The sequence below is a fragment of the Dipodomys merriami genome, unplaced genomic scaffold (genome assembly GCF_024711535.1).
Source record: "Dipodomys merriami isolate MVZ:Mamm:240054 unplaced genomic scaffold, mDipMer1.0.p SCAF_305, whole genome shotgun sequence".
Taxonomy (NCBI): domain Eukaryota; kingdom Metazoa; phylum Chordata; class Mammalia; order Rodentia; family Heteromyidae; genus Dipodomys; species Dipodomys merriami.
In genome coordinates, this window is record NW_027204549.1 from 982222 (window position 1) to 1000555 (window position 18334).

The 18334-nt window shown below is 39.5% G+C and overlaps 1 protein-coding gene across 3 annotated transcripts in view; it reads right to left on the bottom strand.

Moving 5' to 3' along the window:
- Positions 1 to 213: 213 nt before the first annotated feature.
- Positions 214 to 18334, bottom strand: part of LOC138840887 (E3 ubiquitin-protein ligase RAD18-like) — a 72726-nt gene continuing 54605 nt past the window's right edge. Inside the window, exons 10-11 of one of the 3 annotated variants that reach the window (XM_070041279.1) lie at positions 13577 to 13639; positions 214 to 1238 (exon numbers count right to left, since the gene is read on the bottom strand). In XM_070041279.1, the coding sequence (XP_069897380.1) occupies positions 1136 to 1238; positions 13577 to 13639 (166 nt within the window). In that variant the 3' untranslated portion in view covers positions 214 to 1135. The remainder of the gene's footprint in view (positions 1239 to 13576; positions 13640 to 18334) is intronic. The other 2 variants (XM_070041277.1, XM_070041276.1) reach the window with 2 other exon arrangements.

Here is an 18334-nt window from a genome sequence, read left to right on the forward strand (position 1 = left end):
GGCCCTCAGTCCTGACTATGAGTAAGTACACACAGTAGGATGCCTGCTTGTAGCTATCTTAATGTAGCATTCATAACTTTAGGCAGATGAACTATTACAAATTATTCTGTAACCATTTGGAACACAGAGAACTCAGCAGATTTCAGTGTATGAAAAAAACCAATGTTAACAGAGGTATTCTCTGGAAAAGAGATGCCACAAATGTTGTCCCTGGCACATTAATACATCTGTTGTTTTAACACTGCCAAATTTTCTGTTAAGTTATTTGAATGCTGACATGTTTAGATTGGGTGTTGGTGAAAGGTGGGCGTATGCTGGCTCTGAAACACCAAAAAGAAAGCAGTAAGAACTGGACCAGGGGAGACACACTGCACCAGATAACAATTCATTATCATGATTCAAAGCCTCTATTCAGTGATTCACAGGATACTGTTACAAGGACATTATTTTTTTAAGTCTATTCATTTATAAAATCCATTTATTTCATACTTTTTGTTTAACAGCTAGGATTCAGTGTTAGTGATGTGACTGACCCAAGTGAAAAAGTACTAACTGCAATCATTTTAAGTGCCACTTCAGAAGAATAAGGTTTCAGCTATTATGACTTTGTGACTTTAAATTACAATACTATCTGACTTAAAGAAAATTATATTACTGTGACTTTATATTATAATCCTACCTTGAGTAATATGTAACAACAAACAACTGCACTAAACAACAACCTCTGCAACATACATCTAGTCACTGCTATTTGGGTACTCACTCCAACATACAGTCACTCTTAAGTCAACTGCCTGTTACAGTAAAGAAGACTTGTGAAGTTGGCTTCTCTATGGAAGAAAAGGAAAAACATCTAAGGACATTCTGAAATTGAGAAATCAAACCAAATATCTTTGCCAAGCAGTGTACCCACGCTGGAAAGCTGGTGGTTGCTAGATGCAGGAAGCAACTGACCAAGGGGAGTGTTTTGTAATATTTTTCTGCTTCTGGGAAGGCAACGGAAAACAAAACAAATTAACTATTACATTTAGAATTAAACACATTCCCTTGGGTAATTATATATGTGCAACCTATATATGGTAATCAAAAGTACCATATTCTATCACTGTATTAGAAAAGCAGGCAAAGGCGCACACTAATTCCTATTACGCTTGTTTCTTGGCTCAGTCTCAGCATTTTCAGCTGCTCTTGTGCGGCGATTCTGTCTTGGACTTACTTCTCTGTCTTGAAGATCATTTCTGAAAACAAAAAGGAAAGAAAGGAGATCTTAGAAAGCAATACTCGCTATTCTAAAGCAAGGTCTAGATTATAAATATTTTCGCAGGGATTATTTCATTAAAATCTTAAATAGCCTTCCATTCCACTTAAAGCCTCCAGCTAGTATAAACACCATCATTCCCACTTTATAAATGATAAACAGTGAAAATGCAAAGATCACAGAAAAGCAATCTTTCTTCTGAATTCACATCTAGCAGTTTTACACTTCTGCTTAACATCTTAACATTTTAAAAGCTAAGGGAAAAAAGTTTTCTCTATCCTAACAAGAAAGTCCAGATAGTATTACTGAGAGAAGAGCAGTAAACTTTCTGGCCCATTGGGCTCAAGCAAAGTTTATCCACTGAAGAGCAAAAGTGAAGTCAGACTGCTCACGAGAGAGGACAGAGAATAATTTTGCAATCACACAGGGAAAGACTCATTGCTTCTGGAGATGACAGGAAGTACAACATCCACCTCTGGAGGGTAGAAATTCATTGCAGGCAGATGATCTCACATAGACACCAAGGAACGCTACAATGGGAGGGTGGAAGGAGTAGTACTGGGAAAACACCATCCCTGTGACACAGGAGCATGGACTTACAGAAGACAGAGGCTGCAGCAAGGAACAGAGAAGTTCTACATATGAGCCCAACACCAAGTCAGATGCAGGCATGAAACGCCACAGAGAAGACCTTTCAGAGATGGCCGAAAGGTAGACAGGAGGGAAATCAACCCCACATTATACAAGAGCATTATAAAAAGCATATAACTGCTAGAGGAATGTAGACCCCCTGATGCACTGAAGGTTATGTGAATCACCAGAAAATCAGCCAGGCCAAATCCTGAATTACCTGGCTCAATTTCCCATGTCTGTTTCTAGACATAAACACTATTTATTTCAGTCTTGTGGGTACTTCACAGTATGTTCACCATTCAGTCAAAACTTATGACACAAAAGGAGGAAAAACCCTAGAGAAAAAAGCAACTGGCAGATACAAGATAACTCATTTGTTGAAACCATTAGACCAGGACTTTAATACAGTTATAATCACTACATAAAAAGGCTTTAGTGGGAAAGCTGGACACCACCCATGGTCAAATGGAGAACTTCAGCAGACAGGGAAACAATGAGCCAAATAGACAAGTTAGGACAAATTCACCAAAGAAAAACATTCCTTCAAAGGATTCATAACGATGATGCAGAAAGGTGATGAAAGACATGGTGAACTTAAAAGACACATCAATATACATCCAATTTCTGGCAATAGTATTCTACTTTCTATCTATGGATTTTCCTATTCTGGGTATTGCAGGTGAATAGAATCATACATATGTGTTCTTTGGTTTCTGATATAATTCTCTTGGTGAATTATTGGGACATTTGGTATTTTTGAGGTTCATCCATGTTTTAGTACATATCAATATTGTGCTGCTTTTTATGGACAAACAATATTCTATGTACAGTTAGGCCATATTTAGTTCTGTTTATCAACTGATGGAATTTGAATTGTTTGCACATTTTTGTCTATTGTAATAAGTAATGATGCCACAAATATCTGTGGGTAAGCTTTGTATGGCTATATATTTTCCATCTCTTGAGTATGTACATGAGAAAGAAATTGAAGTACAGTACTATATAAGTGGTAACACTATACTTAACTTTTATAAAAAAAAAAAAAAAGACACATCAATAAAATTCATCCAAACTTAACAATGAGCGTGCAAAAAACAGAATCACTGGAAAAGAGAGACATAATGGAAAATAAACTAGTTGGCTGTAAATTTTCTACAAATAACTAAAGACATCAAGACCCAAAGCGGTTAAAAGACTCAAATCAGAATAAGAAAAATAAAGGAACCATAAATAAAAGCATCTAGACAGCTATGTCATGAAGATAAAACAGAAGCTGGAGACAAGTCTGAACCCCAAAGGGGTGCTTCCAGTTGGAGAATGCCTCCCTCTGTCAGAGGGTCCACTCAAACAAATTAAAAAAATCATTAGCCACAAGATTTGCAATCTCAAAGGGTTCATCTGAGCTGTGGGGAAGATATGCATTTCTCTATGTGTGGCTCTTCCTATTGAGATTCTGCTCCAGCACCAGCAGGACAGGTAATTCTATATTCAGAGCACATCAATTCCTATATACCTTCTGATGTCAAAGCAACAATGAATTAGCCCAAAGAGTCCCTCTCCTCCCACACCCCATGCTGCCGAGGCCACATTAGCTTCCCCTGTCTGCCTACATCCAAAAGAGCCATGGACATCATAGTCCTTCCCCTCCCCGAAGGTCAAAGTATACTCAGATGGGTACACCTCCTCTGGGGGCAAGAGGACCTTGGCTTTACTCCCAGGCAACCAAGTCAGAACAGCCAAAACAGGTCTGAAAGAAATATTTAGGTTGACAACACCAAAGGCCATTGATGATGCAGGTGCACAAAATAATGCAGCGAATCTGGAAGGCATTTTAGTAGATTCTCATAAAATATACTGTTACTGTATTACCCCATATTGAACTGCACACCTTGGTATTTTCTTAAAAGAGCTGAAAACATATCTTCACACAAAATCCTGCACACGGCTATTCCCGGCAGCATATTCCGAACCACCAGAACTGGGAAGCAGCCAGGATAGCCTTCAGGAGGAGTAGATAAATCCGTACATCCAGACAATGAAATTCTACTCAGCATGAAAAAGAAACAAGTTGTCAAACCAAGAAGAGGCATGGAGGAAATTTAAATGAGTATTACAAAGGGAAAGAAGCCAAGTTGGATTGTTGAGTCCAAGTACACGACTTCTAGAAAAGACAAAAATTATGGGGAAAATACAAAACTCAGAACTTTCTATGCTTCAAGAGAAGGAAAGATGTCTAGATCGTAGGTGACCTTGAGGAAAGTGAAACTATTCTACATGACACTAACACCGTACGTGCATGGCCTTACACACTTGTCAAACCCATACAGTGAAGAACACAAAAGTGAGTATTATAAAATGTTACAGACATTTTACAAAAGAGTTCTCACATTATTTTATTTCAAGGCTGTAAAGCTCCAGTAATCAAGAGTTTGTTACTGATGAAGACAGAAAAAGAAAGATTCCAGAAAAAGACCCACACATATACATTCAATCATTTTTCAGTAAAGGTTATTAAATGCACATAAGATAGTCTCTTCACACCATTGGAGCAAGTAAAGATCTCTGTATAAAAAAGAAAATTTTAACCACAATCCACACGTTGTAATGTTACAAAAATTTGCTTCAAATAGGCTACAACCTTCAATAGACCTTAATAAAAAAAGACTAAAAGGTCTAGGACACGGGATCTTGAATTAGGCAAAAATTTCATATGCAGGACAAAAACCAAGTACATATATTCTTTTAAAACTCTGAAACATATTTCTTCAAAATTTCAAAATGAAAAGGCAAATAAATAATATAAAAAGGTGAGCATAAAATCCCCATTAAGTCTTGCATTGTAGCATGTTCTGAATACAGCTTTTGACACATTTCAAAAGGCTTATACAGACTACAGCCTATAGAACTTGGTCAGACTTACAGAGCAGGGAATTCCCACTCCTCAGACCAGGCCAGGAGGCCACTGATGAATAAAAGCACTGTCGGGACGCAATCCACAGCCCACTTTAACCCGCCTGGCTCCCCATCCACAGGACTGTAAATAGAATGAACAGGTTTTGATAGTTTTACTCCTGCTGCTTTTAGGTAGTTTTCCACCCATTATTTTTGCTTCAAGTATTCTAGGGCACTTGTTAAGTGCATCTTCAAACTTCATTTTCCAATCTCAGCCTTTTAATTGGATTATTTAAGCAACTTCAGTTTATTGCAATTATAGATAAAGTAGGATCTCTGTGTGCCATTTTGCTTCTGCTTTCTTAAGTATTAAACTTTTTTTTTTCTACTGCAACATTTAAATTCCCCTATTTCTTACACTACATCTTGAATTTTATATTCTTAATGGTAGCCCTGGGTACATTGTAATGAGCCTATTAATTTACAACAAAATCCCATTCTCAATTTTAAAAAAATATCACTTGGATTAATGTCAGTAATACACAAAAAATTTGCTTCTATATAAAGCTTTCCTTCCAATCCTTGTGCTGTAAGTTGTCACATAAATCACAACATATAGTATGATCCAAAACATAGATTTATAATGACTGCTTTATATCCTTACCTTTTAAAACGAGAGAAAAAGAAAAGTTATCATCAAAAACACATCAAAACTATCTTTTATATTGGTCTATGTATTTACCTTTACTGTAACAATTTGTTTGCTTATGTGGATTCAAGTTACCATCTCAGGTCCTTCCCATTCAACCTAAGTAGGATTCCCTTCAGTATTTCTTATAGAGCAGTTTCCTGACATTGAAGTTTTCTTGTCAGGGCTGGCCACTCACCCCTAGTGCCAATTAAAGGGCAGCAATGGTGAAAACAGACTAAGGAAATTCATTATGTGGCCAGGGCCTGCCACAGGAAGGCAGTACTGAAGCCAATCTTCAGCCATCTTTGGGTACAGACATGAGCTCTAGTCTTAAATAAACAAAAGTGGGGGTGGGAGAGAGATAGGTATGCACAGTTATTATTTTACATAGTCACAGGGATGACCCAGTGGTCAGAGGTGGTAGCAGATGGTCTGACAGTCCATTCTCTCAGAACTGGTCAGGTGGGGTTTCCAGGGAGCTGTCGCATGATGGGATAGGATACCAGGCCAAAGAAAATTGGAAAAGGCAGAGAAAGAGAGCGATAAGAGATGATAATCAGCAGGGACCAGGGGTCCCAAGGCTCTCTAGCACTTGCACCCTGAGTTCCTGCAAGCAAGTATATTCGAGTTCATCTAAGGAAGGTTACCAAGGATACACGCAAAAAGTAAGGCATCTATATTAATACTACAATCAGAGCTAAGACAGTTTGTGATAGACACTGGTTCCTTATTCTTTTGAGACAGAAGACTGCAGCCCAGGGAAAAGTCCAGACACAATGTCTAAGGTTAAGTTAATCAAAGTCTTTGTGTCCAGCCTACAAGGTCAGCACAGCTGCCAGCCTAAAAAAAGGAGGAGGGGTAACACCCCAGTCTCTTCATTCTCTCAAGAGCTATCTGTTTTAACTCTTCCATAGCTCAGCATTCTGAGTGCTATCACTCGGAGAGAGGTTTCCAACCTCTCAGTTTCCAGGTTTCACAGTTCAGCTTCAGAGTTCTCTACAGGGAGCAATCTCATCTCCATAGGCAATGGTGTCCATTTGGGGAGGGAGGGAGGGTGCCAGGCTCCACTGTACTTTAGGAGTAGTTTAGTGCCTTATCATAAAGATGTTATTGATCAGTCCAGTCCTTTCCTGGATTCTGTGGTCACTGCAAAGTGAATGGTTTAAAACAACAGACATAGATACAAACTGAGGCTGCTTTTAGTTATGTAGATGCCTTTCAGCAAAGGTAGCTTTCCTCATGACTGACTCAGCTGCTGTTTCTCTTGATCTCTTTATTCCTCCTTCAGTTTTCAGGTCTTTTTTTTTTTTTTTTTTTTGGTAGATCATGGGGCTTGAACTCAGGGCCTAGATGCTGTCCCTGAGCTCTCTTTGCTCAAGGCTAGCACTCTACCACTTTGAGCCACACCATTTCCGGTTTCCTGGTGATTAACTAGAGATAAGAGCCTCACAGACTTTCCTGCCCAGGCTGACTTTGAACCACAATCCTCAGAACTCAGTTTCCTGAGCAGCTAGGATGACAAGCGTGAACCACTGGCGCCTTGCTTCTCCTGCAGTTTTGAAGGGTAGATTTGTTAAATACGACATTCTTGGTTGATGTTTAGTGTAGCACTTGGTTTGAATGTGGCCTTCTATTGTCTCTGGCCTCCATGGTTTCTACCAAGAAATTACCAAATCATGTATAGATTATGAGTTTGCTTTTCTCTTGATTCTTTTAAGATTTTCTTCTTTACTTTTGGCAGTTAGATTATGGTGTGGATACCTGATTTTCTGTTACTTGGATTGTAGAGTATGTGGTTTTGTTTCTTTTTTTTTGTCAGTTGGGGGGGGGCGTGCTTGAACTCAGGGCCTTAGCACTGTCCTTGAGCACTTTTTACTCAAGGCTGGTGTTCAACCACTTTGAACCACAGTTCTGCTTCTGGTGTTCTGGTGGTTCACTGGAGATAAGAGTCTTATGGACTGTTTCTTTTTGCCCAGGCAAACTTTAAATTGAGATTCTCAGATCTCTGACTCATGAGTAGCTAGGATTACAGACATGAGTCACTGGTACCTAGCTGGATATGTAATATTTTTCATTAAATTTAAGAAATTTTTAGCCACTATTTGTATACAAATTCTTTCTATCCTTTTTCCATAGGTTTACCATTATGCTGACATACTTACTGCCTGGTGTTCCATGGGCTCTGGAGCTATTTATTATTCTTTATCCTTATTTTCTGTTTCTCATAGTAGATAATATTAGTTGACCAATCTTCAACTTTAATGGTTCTCTCTTCCTCCTACTGAAATTTGCTTTGAGCCTTGGTGAACTTGGTGAATTTTTTTAAAATCAGTTCTTACACCTTTCAAATCTAGAATGTGATTAAAAGAAAAAAAAGAACCAAAGAGACATCTATTTTGCTTTAATAGCATTCTGCATTTGGTGATTCACTATATTCCTATTCTCTGTTAGTTCTTTACACACGGTGCCTTGAGTTCTTTGGGTCATTTGATATAGGTGATTTAAAATCCACTTTTCTTCTTGGTCCAGCCACAGGAAGAAGCTCTTTCTAAGGGCCTCCTCCTCCTTCTTTTTTTTCTTTTTTTGTTGGTTGTAGGGCCTGAACTCTGAGCCTGCGTGTTCTCCCTCGGTTCTTCAGTTCAAAGCTAGTGCTCTACCACTTGAGCCACAGCACCACTTCCGGCTATTTCTGCTTATGTGGTGCTGAAGAATGGAACCCAGAGCCTCATGCATGCAAGGCAAGCACTCTACCACTAAGCTACCTTCCCAGCCCTCCTCCTTCTTTATAATTCGTTGTTTTCTTGCTGCAAGTACTTTCCGTTTCCTAAGGTATGTATGGGGCAAAGGGCTCATCCAGAAAACTAATGTGTAATCTTGAGTGAGAGCCAAAAGCTGGCAAGCATATTTCATGGAGAAGAATCGCAGATAAACTGTCAACATTAATAAGCAAGAAATTATTTAACAAAATGTTAAGAAACCAAGTCTAACAATATATTTTTTTAAGTCTGACATTACCTCCAAATTAGACTTCTTTCAGGAATAACATCTAATTTAATATTGAAAAACAAAAACAATCCGTTACCATACAAACAAAATAAAGGGGAAAAAATCCCTTATTTATCTCCACAGACATATTCAAAGCCCTGGCTAAACGGCTGCAGTGGGGACTCAACAAAGAATTTGCCTACTATGCTTCAGTTCCTCCCCCAGAACTACAAATAAAATTTAAAACTTTGATAAAACTCAACATTCAACCACATTAAAAACTAGGAACGGCCAGCACTGGTGGCTCACGCCTATAATCCTAGCTACTCAGGAGACTGAGATCTCAGAATCAGGGCTCAAAGCCTTCCTGTGCAGAAAGTCCCCATGGGATTCTTATCTCCAATTAGCCACTCAAAAATGGGAAGTGGATCTGAGGCTCTAAGTGGAAAAACACTAGCCTTGAGTTCAGGGATGGCACCCAGACCCTGAGTTCAAGCCTCCACCAACAAACAACAACAACAACAACAACAACAAAACACCTAGGAATGGGCTGGGAAGGTGGCTTAGTGGTAGAGTGCTGGCCTTACATGCTTGAGGCCCTAGGTTCGATTCCTCAGCACCATATAAGCAGAAAAAAAAAGTGGCACTCTGGCTCAAGTGGTAGAGTGCAAGTCTTGAGCTGAAGAGCTGAGGGACAGTACTCAGGCCCAGAGTTCAGGCCCCATGACTGGACCCTCCCTCACCCCCCCCAAAAAAAACACCTAGGAATAAAAAACAAAACACTGAATGTTAACCCTCTAAAACCTGGGATAGGAAAAAGATGCCCTTATTACCATACTAGAAAACATATCCAATATGGCCAAAAATATGCAAATTTAAATCACAATGAGATAATAGTAGAAGCTCACCAAAATGATTAAAATTAAAAATACCAAAAATACTAAAATTAAAATTACCAAATACCATATAAGTATATGGGACTCCGGGACTGACAGAGATTTGAACTAGTGCAATCTCTTTGGAAACATATTTGGCCATAACTACTAACCCTTGCCTATGTATACCCTTGGATCCAACATTACTCTGGGAGTATTTCAACAGAAGTAAATATGGAGGACATCTATGGCTATCTTTTTTTTTTGTAGTTATTATTTGTGTATAGTACTCTAGGTAAAGATTGAACTCAAGGATTCATGCTCTCACTTGACTTGCTTGTTCATGGCTGGTGTTCTGCCACTTAAGCCACAATTCTAGCCTGCCTTTTGCTGGTTATTTGGAGATGGAGTCTCAGACTTTTTTGCCCAGGCTAGCTTCAGACTTTAATCTTCTATGTCTAAGCCTCCTGAGTAGCTAGGATTACAGGCATGAGCTACCAGAGCCTGGCTACATTTACATTTTTGAGGATTTTATGTATAATAGCCCTAAACTCTAAACAAACCATTTATCTATCAACAACAAAACAGACAAATTCATAGCATAGAATACTATGCATGAATGGTTCACAAACTTTAGCATGTAGCAGAATCACCTGAGGACGTGTAGTAAGGGGTCTGAGGATTCCACCCCACCATAAGAAGCAATGCCAAAGAGTGGGTTTACACACTCTCTCAGTAAGCTGAGAGTGTACATCTTGTGACTGTGACTATGACTTCCTGCTATTATGAAGTCATCCATAAACATTGTAGAAGAGTATCTGTTACTGGTCAAAATGAATTCTACTTCTTCTGTTTGTTGACTGGTAACAAGCTCTTTTTTGAAGATCATTTTTTATAATTTTACTCATATATTTTTTGGGGTCCTAAGGATTTTCTTATTATTTTGTATACTTGTTTTATATGGTAACTATTTTGCACAATTAAAAAAAACACTGCTATAGATATAAGAGAAGGAACAAACTACTGTTATACACAATCATAGAAAAAAAGCTTATTGACATAACACAGTGCCAAAAATAAAACATCAAGGTATGTGTACCATATGATTTCATTTGCATGAAGTCTAAAATCATGCAAAATCAACCCACTGTGATTAATCAGAACAGTGCTTGTCGGTGGTGGGTTCTGATTTGGAGGCAGGAAGGAAGCTGTGACAATAATGGTAATGTTCTACATTACATCTAAACTGGGGTGGACTGCACAGGTCCTGAGAGCTTGGCTGTGATGGCCCCTAAGGAAGCACACCTCGTGCCTAGGGTCTAGGGCTAGTTCTGTGATTCTTCATTTCACTAACTAAGGCAGAAGTGAAGTAGCACTCGGTTTAGGACAGTCTTTAGCTTTTCATACATACACTCTATCAGTCTGGGTTCATTAAAGGGCACAATAATTTGAAGAAAAAAGTTTTAATACAAGTAATTCCTAACTATAACAGGGATTAAAATAACAAAGGAATAGCTAGTAAGCAGAACTCTGTAGAACACAAAAATAGCAAGATAAAAGGAATAGGTACAAGCCAGGTGCTGGTGGCTCACCCCTAAAATCCTAGCTACTCAGGAGGCTGAGATCTGAGGATCACGATTCAAAGCCAGCCCAGGCTCTTATCTCCAATAAACCACTAGAAAACGAGAAGTGGTACTGTAGCTCAAATAGTAGAGCACTCACCTTGAGCTGAAGAGCTGAGGAACAGCACCCAGACCCAGAGTTCAAGACCTACTACCAACAAAAAAAAAAAGGAACAAGTACGACTTCTACTACCTCAAGAGTTCCTGCCTCCCACCCAGACAGATGTGAGCCTAACTGAAGAGCGCACAGCTGTGGCTATCCGCTGCAGGCGGAGCAATGGGCCTCCCTGTGATCATTACAGCAGACTCTAGAGACACTGTGTGGGAAGAGGCAGGCCTGTGAACACATGGGAACCAAGAGGCAAAACCCCTTCCTACTGCTGTTTCCTGGGTACCCTCAATAGACAACATTTAACAACAGAGTTGGCAAAGGAAAATTATTTAAAGGGCCCAGTTTAATCCTTACAGAGCAAGTGAGAGTATTTACAGAGCTGTCACACTTGGTGGGAAGGTAAAACTGTTGAGAGGCATTACTTGATTCTACCTCTAAAACTATGCTACAGCATAAGCACACATAGTAAAAACCACAGCAACTGAAGCTGTTTTATGCTCAGCTGAAATAGAGGGCTCAGCTTCGATCCTGGCAGTGTCAGGTCAACAGAACTCTCCAAAGTTTTGTTCTCTATAAAGTGAAAAGATTGGGTTAGATGAAGTCCTGCATTCTTTCTGCTTTAACATTTTCTATCCATAAGCACTTAAGTGGTGGGATGTGCTCTCTCACAGTGATGATCCTATGAGGTCATCATTATCAAGAATAGCCTTGGGGCTCAAGAATGCTGGGCTATATAGCTTGTTAGAGTTACTGGGATGGGGTTTCATTTAACATGAATGGGTACAAGACAAAGTAATTGGTAAAGGAATAACCTCCTCTCCCAAGCTTCAAAGACAAATAACATTAGGTGAGAAAAAGTACTGTGGCTGGCATCTCAAAAATGTTACTGATTTCAGACATGGGGCTAGAGCAGACCTAAGCACAAAGGGCATGTGAAGCCTATTTACAGAGTTCCTTCTTAATTCCCAGAAGAATAAGAAGTCACTGAAATCATTAACACAGAGGGATGAATAACTAATAAAACTTACACTTTGAAAAGATCACTTTAGCCTCAGTGTGGTAAGCAGAGTATGAAGAAGCCAGAGGACACAAGACAAATTAAGAAGCTACTGTTCAATCAAGACATGCTAGAAGCATGGATTATGGCGATGAGCAGTGGAAATAAATTGATGGGTTTTAGAGATATTTAAGAAGTAAAACCTGGGGCTGGGAAGGTGGCTCAGTGGTAGAGCGTTTGCCTTGCATGCATGAGGCCCTGGGTTCGATTCCTCAGCACCACGTGACAGAAAAAAAAAATGGTGCTATGGCTCAAGTGGTAACATGCTAGCCTTGAGCTTAAGAGCTAAGGGACAGTGCCCAGGCCCAGAGTTCAGGCCCCACGACCGGACCCCCAAAAAAGAAGTAAAACCTACTGGACTGGTCATAGATTGGGAATACAAGCAAAGTAAAACAAGATGTCAGGAAAGACTTGCAATTTCTTTGGTTTAGGAAATTGGCTGAAAAGGAACACTGGAAAAGGACGTTTCTATCCTGTCTTAGATTCCATCAAGCCTCAGTTTTGTGTTTTAACAGGTATTAAAAGTATCCAAGAGAAGACATCAAGTATGTGGTTAGATACATGTTGGGAGCTCAGAAGAGGTGTAGGCAGGAGAGATAAACTTATGAGGAAATCAGTTTAATCTTGACCAACACCAACAACTGGTTGAGGATAAACCAGAAAAGAAAAAGAAAGACAAGTAGCTGGGGAGAAGCAAGAGGGAAACCAGAGTTGGTGTTTCAGAAAGCAATAAAGGCAGATCATTAAGGAAGGTAAAGAGATCTGTAGTATAATGTGTAAGAGCTAAAGATGAGATCTAAAATATGTCCTTTGGTTAGCAACATGGGATCTACAATGTTTTCAATGGAAACTAGTTCAGAAGAATGATGGGCTAGCTGAATATGCTACATCAGCTACTAAGGAAGGGATGAGGGATACAATGGCAGGTACAGAGGACACCACTGCATACTGAGAGCTAATTGTGAAGACACAGCTGAGGGAGAGAGTGCCCATATAAGAAAAAGAAGCAAGGAGGGCCAACGCTCCTGGCAAGAGTAGGAATGAGATAGAAATAAGAAGGGAATGAATGAGACTCAGGTAGGAGGAGGGACAGCCTCTAATTATAAAAGGAGAGATGACAATAACATGTACAAATATAAGTAGATGTCTACGTTTTGTGCGAAGATTCCCATATAATGACTTCTATTTTCTTTATTAAAGCTCTCTAATGGTTATGAGCCAGTATTTAAGGCCAAACTACTAAACAATGCGTAGAAATAATCTGGACTTACAGAAACAATTTCACTAATTAGCCAGTGTTCCAATAGTATTCCATCTCTATACAGAAATATCAAAACAAGATTATCAATTGCTTAAATCAGAAAGTACACATATTCTCTTGATTGAAAATCAGCAGCATAAAATTAGCATTTCTCAAAGTATAAGCTTATTTCTTGAGTATGAGAACTCACGTATATGATGCTTCCCAGGTCTCCTCTTCTTCCAGGAGATCTCTTATGATGTCTGAACTGGAACTGAAAGAATATGTGTATCAGTAGTGCCAGACAATGTGTGTGTGCTGTGTGTGTATACTTTCCACTAACATAAACCTCTAGTCTACAAGAACAGAAAAACAAACCAGCAGACCAGTGGTAGTTATGTGTGGGTACAACAGGGCGGGCAAGGAAGGATGACAAAGTGGCAGAAAGAATCTGGAAGGAATCTGATGGCTCACTACCTCGACTGGGAGAATGGCGTCACAGTCACACACATGCATGAAAACCCATCAATATTTACGGTTTATTATTATACAATTTTATTAAAGGCATAAAAAAACCTTAAGGAATTTTCAATAAGAAAAAAAATCAGAAGCCTAAATAAATCCCTCAATATAAAAACTTTACCTAAATTGAATAATCATGACTTTTTAAATTTCACACATCAACCAAAGATCAAATCGTGTTTTATTCAGTCTCTAACACCATGAAAAACAAAGATAGGAAAAAAAAAACAAAAAATAAAAAAAATAAACAACTCTAGCAACGAGATTCACAAGAGATAAGTTCCTAATTGGCTTTTAGTCTCTTGGCAACCAAAGTCAAATAAATTCTAATTAATCCAAACTGTGCTAATAATGGAAATAGGTTATAAATGCATCCTGGCTCCAAGTCCTATATCTCTGGCAAGGATATAAAGCAGATTTATAGAAGACGTGTTATTTAAAAGAAAAAAATTAAGGTTTTTAAAATCATTTTAAGCACCTTGTTCTTACCCAAATCAATATGACTTAATTTTAGAAAGCCTATGTGTACACCAATATCAAAAAACCTCTTCTCAAGACCTCATGACCTGAAATAACACGGCACTGTAGGAACAACTCAGCCTTTCTCACTCTGCAGGCAGTGTAGAAGGCTGAGGTATCCCAACCCCAAGTGTGAACCAAAGGTTTGGAAATGTTAATGCAATCTTTTCTTTTTTGCAGTACTAGCTATAAAACCCAAGGCCTCAGCCAAGCTTAGGAACATGCTCTACCACTTGAGCCACACCCCCAGCCCTTTTTTGTACTTGGCATTTGTGTTTCTGTAGGGTTTTGTTACTAAGCTGGCACCATATTGCTAAAACTGCTCAACCGCACTTCTAGCCCTTTATTCTACTGGTTATTTGCAATCTATACCACAGCTGATCTGCTGTGATCCTCCTATATTTGTGCTTCCCATGTTGCTGGTGATGGCAAGCCTTTGCTGACCCCAGCCCCTGGGCTACCCTGTGGCTAGTTAGTAACAGGCATGTAATGCCTTAGCTAGCCATTGGATGAGACGGAGTTTCACCCACTTTTTTTTTTTTATATGCTCAGGCAGGTCTTGAACTCCAATCCCTGAGAACCACCTCCCAGTTCCTATAATAAGCTTGAGCCACCATACCTGGCTTCACTGGTTTTGTCAGGAGTAGAGCATCATTCCCCTGCTTGAGTGCACACCTGGACTAGGAGTCTGCCTACTTTAGGATTCACATCATTGCTCAGATCACAGAAACACATTACTGAACCCATCTTCCCTCAGTAGGAAAGAGCCTCTTGTACTTCTCTGTCTGAGCTGGCCTAGGACAGCTGTCCCCCCAATCTCAGCTTCCCAAGCAGCTTGGGAGGAAAGGTGTGCACTATTGTAGGAGCTATGGGTTGAGAAATGCAGATCTCTTGTACTTATCTTCCCGAGCTGGCCTTGAACTGCAATCATCTCAAATTCAGCTTCCCAAGTAGCTAGGCTTACAAAGCGTGAAGCAAAGGCACTAAGATTTGTATTTCTTCTTCTCCTCATTGTCTTCAAATAGCTGTACAAAGAGTATTTTGTTTTTGAGACTTAGCCTCATTACTATTGCTGGACTTTGTTTATGAAGTATATGGGATTACAGATAAATGTTACCACACATAGCTATCAATCATATTCTAAATGTTACTCTTATAACTACCACACATACCTATCAATCATATTCTAAATGTTACTCTTATAATGACTAAAGTTTAAAATCTCCGAAGATTTGAAGTGACAGCGGATCATTCTCAACCACTTCTGACAAACCACTTTGAAGCAATACCTGCCTAAAATGCCTGAATAGGAAAGAGCAATAGTGGCCATACCAACTGTTTTATGCAAGTGATTTCCTCCCCCAGTTCCCTGGATCTCAAGGGGCTACGTGCAGGGCTCGCCGATGGGGATTCCTACATGCAATGGCCTATGTGGAGGTAAAGTCACACCCCAAGTGCATTGCACAGTGGTTCACAGGCATTTGAGAACAAAGAATGCATGTGTAGTAGTAGCTTTCATTATCTGTGGCTTGAGAAAATACAGTGATTTTTAAAAAGTGATAAATTGATCATGATAAATGATTATGAGTTCAGTAAGGGGTTGGAGTCAATGCTCAGGTGGTAGAGCACCAGCGATGAAAGCATCAGATAACAAGTTCAAGTTCCAGCCTCAGGCAAAAGAAAAAAATTTTCAGTAATACTTAGTTCATACATCTTTGCTGCTGCAGTACAAGCACATATTTTTTCCATTTATAGCTTATTTTTTAAAATAATTTGTATTGAGGTTAACTGATTACATAAATTTTACAAATTTCACAGTATTGTGGGATAGTGATCCCTACAGTCACAAACACATTTTAACCTTCACGAGGCAAATTGTCACTATCATAGTCTATAATGTTTGTGAATTCTATGAGCTTTGGTAACTCAACTATTTCTTCCACATCCAGTAATATGTACATTTTTTTTTCCTTTTGCTTAGTGTGAGCTGTTCCCTCTTTTCCTTTCATTCCTTCCCATCACCGCCCTTGAGTTGCTTAGTTCGTTTTCATCAATGTCCAGTGCAGCTGATTGGCCCCTCTATTGTATATTTTCCTGTTTCCTTCTGATTCTGTGCCCTCCTCCTGACTTCCCTCAGATGTGCACATATATATACACCATATGTGGTCAAGAACATGGAGTTCATTTAGAAATGATATATAGGTACCACAATTTTTGGATCCATTCATCTGTAGTGGGACATCTGGGTTATTTCCATATCTTGGCTATTGTGAACAGTGTTGCAATGGAGATGCATGGGTCCTTGCATCCTGGTTCCTGTTGCTCAGGGTAGACACCTAGAAGTGGTATGGCTGGGTCATACTGGAGGTCTATACTTAGCTTTCTGAGGTACCTCCAGACTGCTTTCCAAAGTGGTTGTATTAGTATACATTTCCACCAGCAATGCAGTAGGGTTCCTCTTTCTCTGCATTCCCTCCAGCGTTTGTCATTGGCTGGATTTACTGGGGTAAATTCAGGTGGTATCTCAGGGTTGATTTTATTTGCACTTCCTTTACAGCCAGGGATCATGAACATTTTTCTCTCTTTTCTAGATGAGTACTCTACTACTTGAGCCAGGCACCTACCCATTTTGCTTTTAAGTTGTTTTTCAGATAGGATCTTGTAGCCAACTACCATCCTCCCGTGTTTCTGAATGAGAAGGTAGGACCCATAGGCCTGTGACCTCAGGCCTGTGCGATGTTATAACTGATTGGAACTCCTAAGCTAGGCTGATGGTAGCTTAGATGACCAGGCTGTAGACCCTGGATCCCATCACACAACCAGCTTCTGCCAGCACCTCCCCTAACATACATACTTTTCTTTTTCCTTTTTTTAACAGGAAGACTTACTTAGCTAAGTAAGCAGGACAGTCATGCCTGTCACCTAAAGTCTCATCACTTTGCCTAGAAGCTTTCAACCCACCTGTACAAATCACTTACTTGTTAAAGGAAAATATCTGCTGCACATTAGTGGCATAAGCCTAAGAGGTTTTTGGTATGCTGCCTCAATGGAAATAGACAGTAGAGGAGATTCACAAAAACACCGAGAGTTGCCTATACTCTCCTCTTGCTCTGTGCCTTTAATGCCACTGCCCAGCCCGCCTGGTGGCTCCCCAAAGACCTTCTATCTACTACACTTCAGGCACTACCAGAAAAATCACCAAAGCAACCAGTGGACTGTCATTGTGTCAGTCCAAGTGGGAAGTCCAAGTTTTACCTGCCATGGAGTGACAAGATGACCTGTTATGCTTGCAGTTTCAACTCTAGTCACCACTGAGGTTCTAAGAGTTGATATATACAATGCTCTGCTACATTACAGAACTTCTAGAACTTCTAACCACCCACCCCCTTTTTTTTGTGCCAGTCCTGGGGCTTGAACTCAGGGCCTAGGCTCTGTCCCTGAGTTGTTGTGGGTTTTTTGTTTTGTTTTTTGGTTGTTGTTTTTTTTTTTTTGGCTCAAGGCTAGTGCTCTACTAGTTGAACCATAGTTCCGCTTCCAGCTTTTTTGGTAATTAACTAGAGATAAGAGGCTCCTGTACTTTCTTGTCTACACTGACTTTGAATGGTGATCATCAGATCTTAGCCTCTTGAGTAGCTAGGATTATAGGTGTGAGGCCCCAGTGCCTGGCTTGTTCAACTCTTTTAACACAATGTACTCAGCTATATTCTACTCAACAGTCACATTCCTGAAATTAAATAGGACTTTTTAAAGAGTACTTACTGGGCCTAACATCCAATGTTTCTAAAATTAACACTCACAGATCTCTTCCTTTTGAGCAATCTTTGAAGTCTTAGTAATTTTACTATGTCCTGAAGATCAAAAACTCCTTTAAAATACTTTCAAGTCTTGTTAAAAAAAAAAAAAAAGATAATTACTCACTCTAGCATAC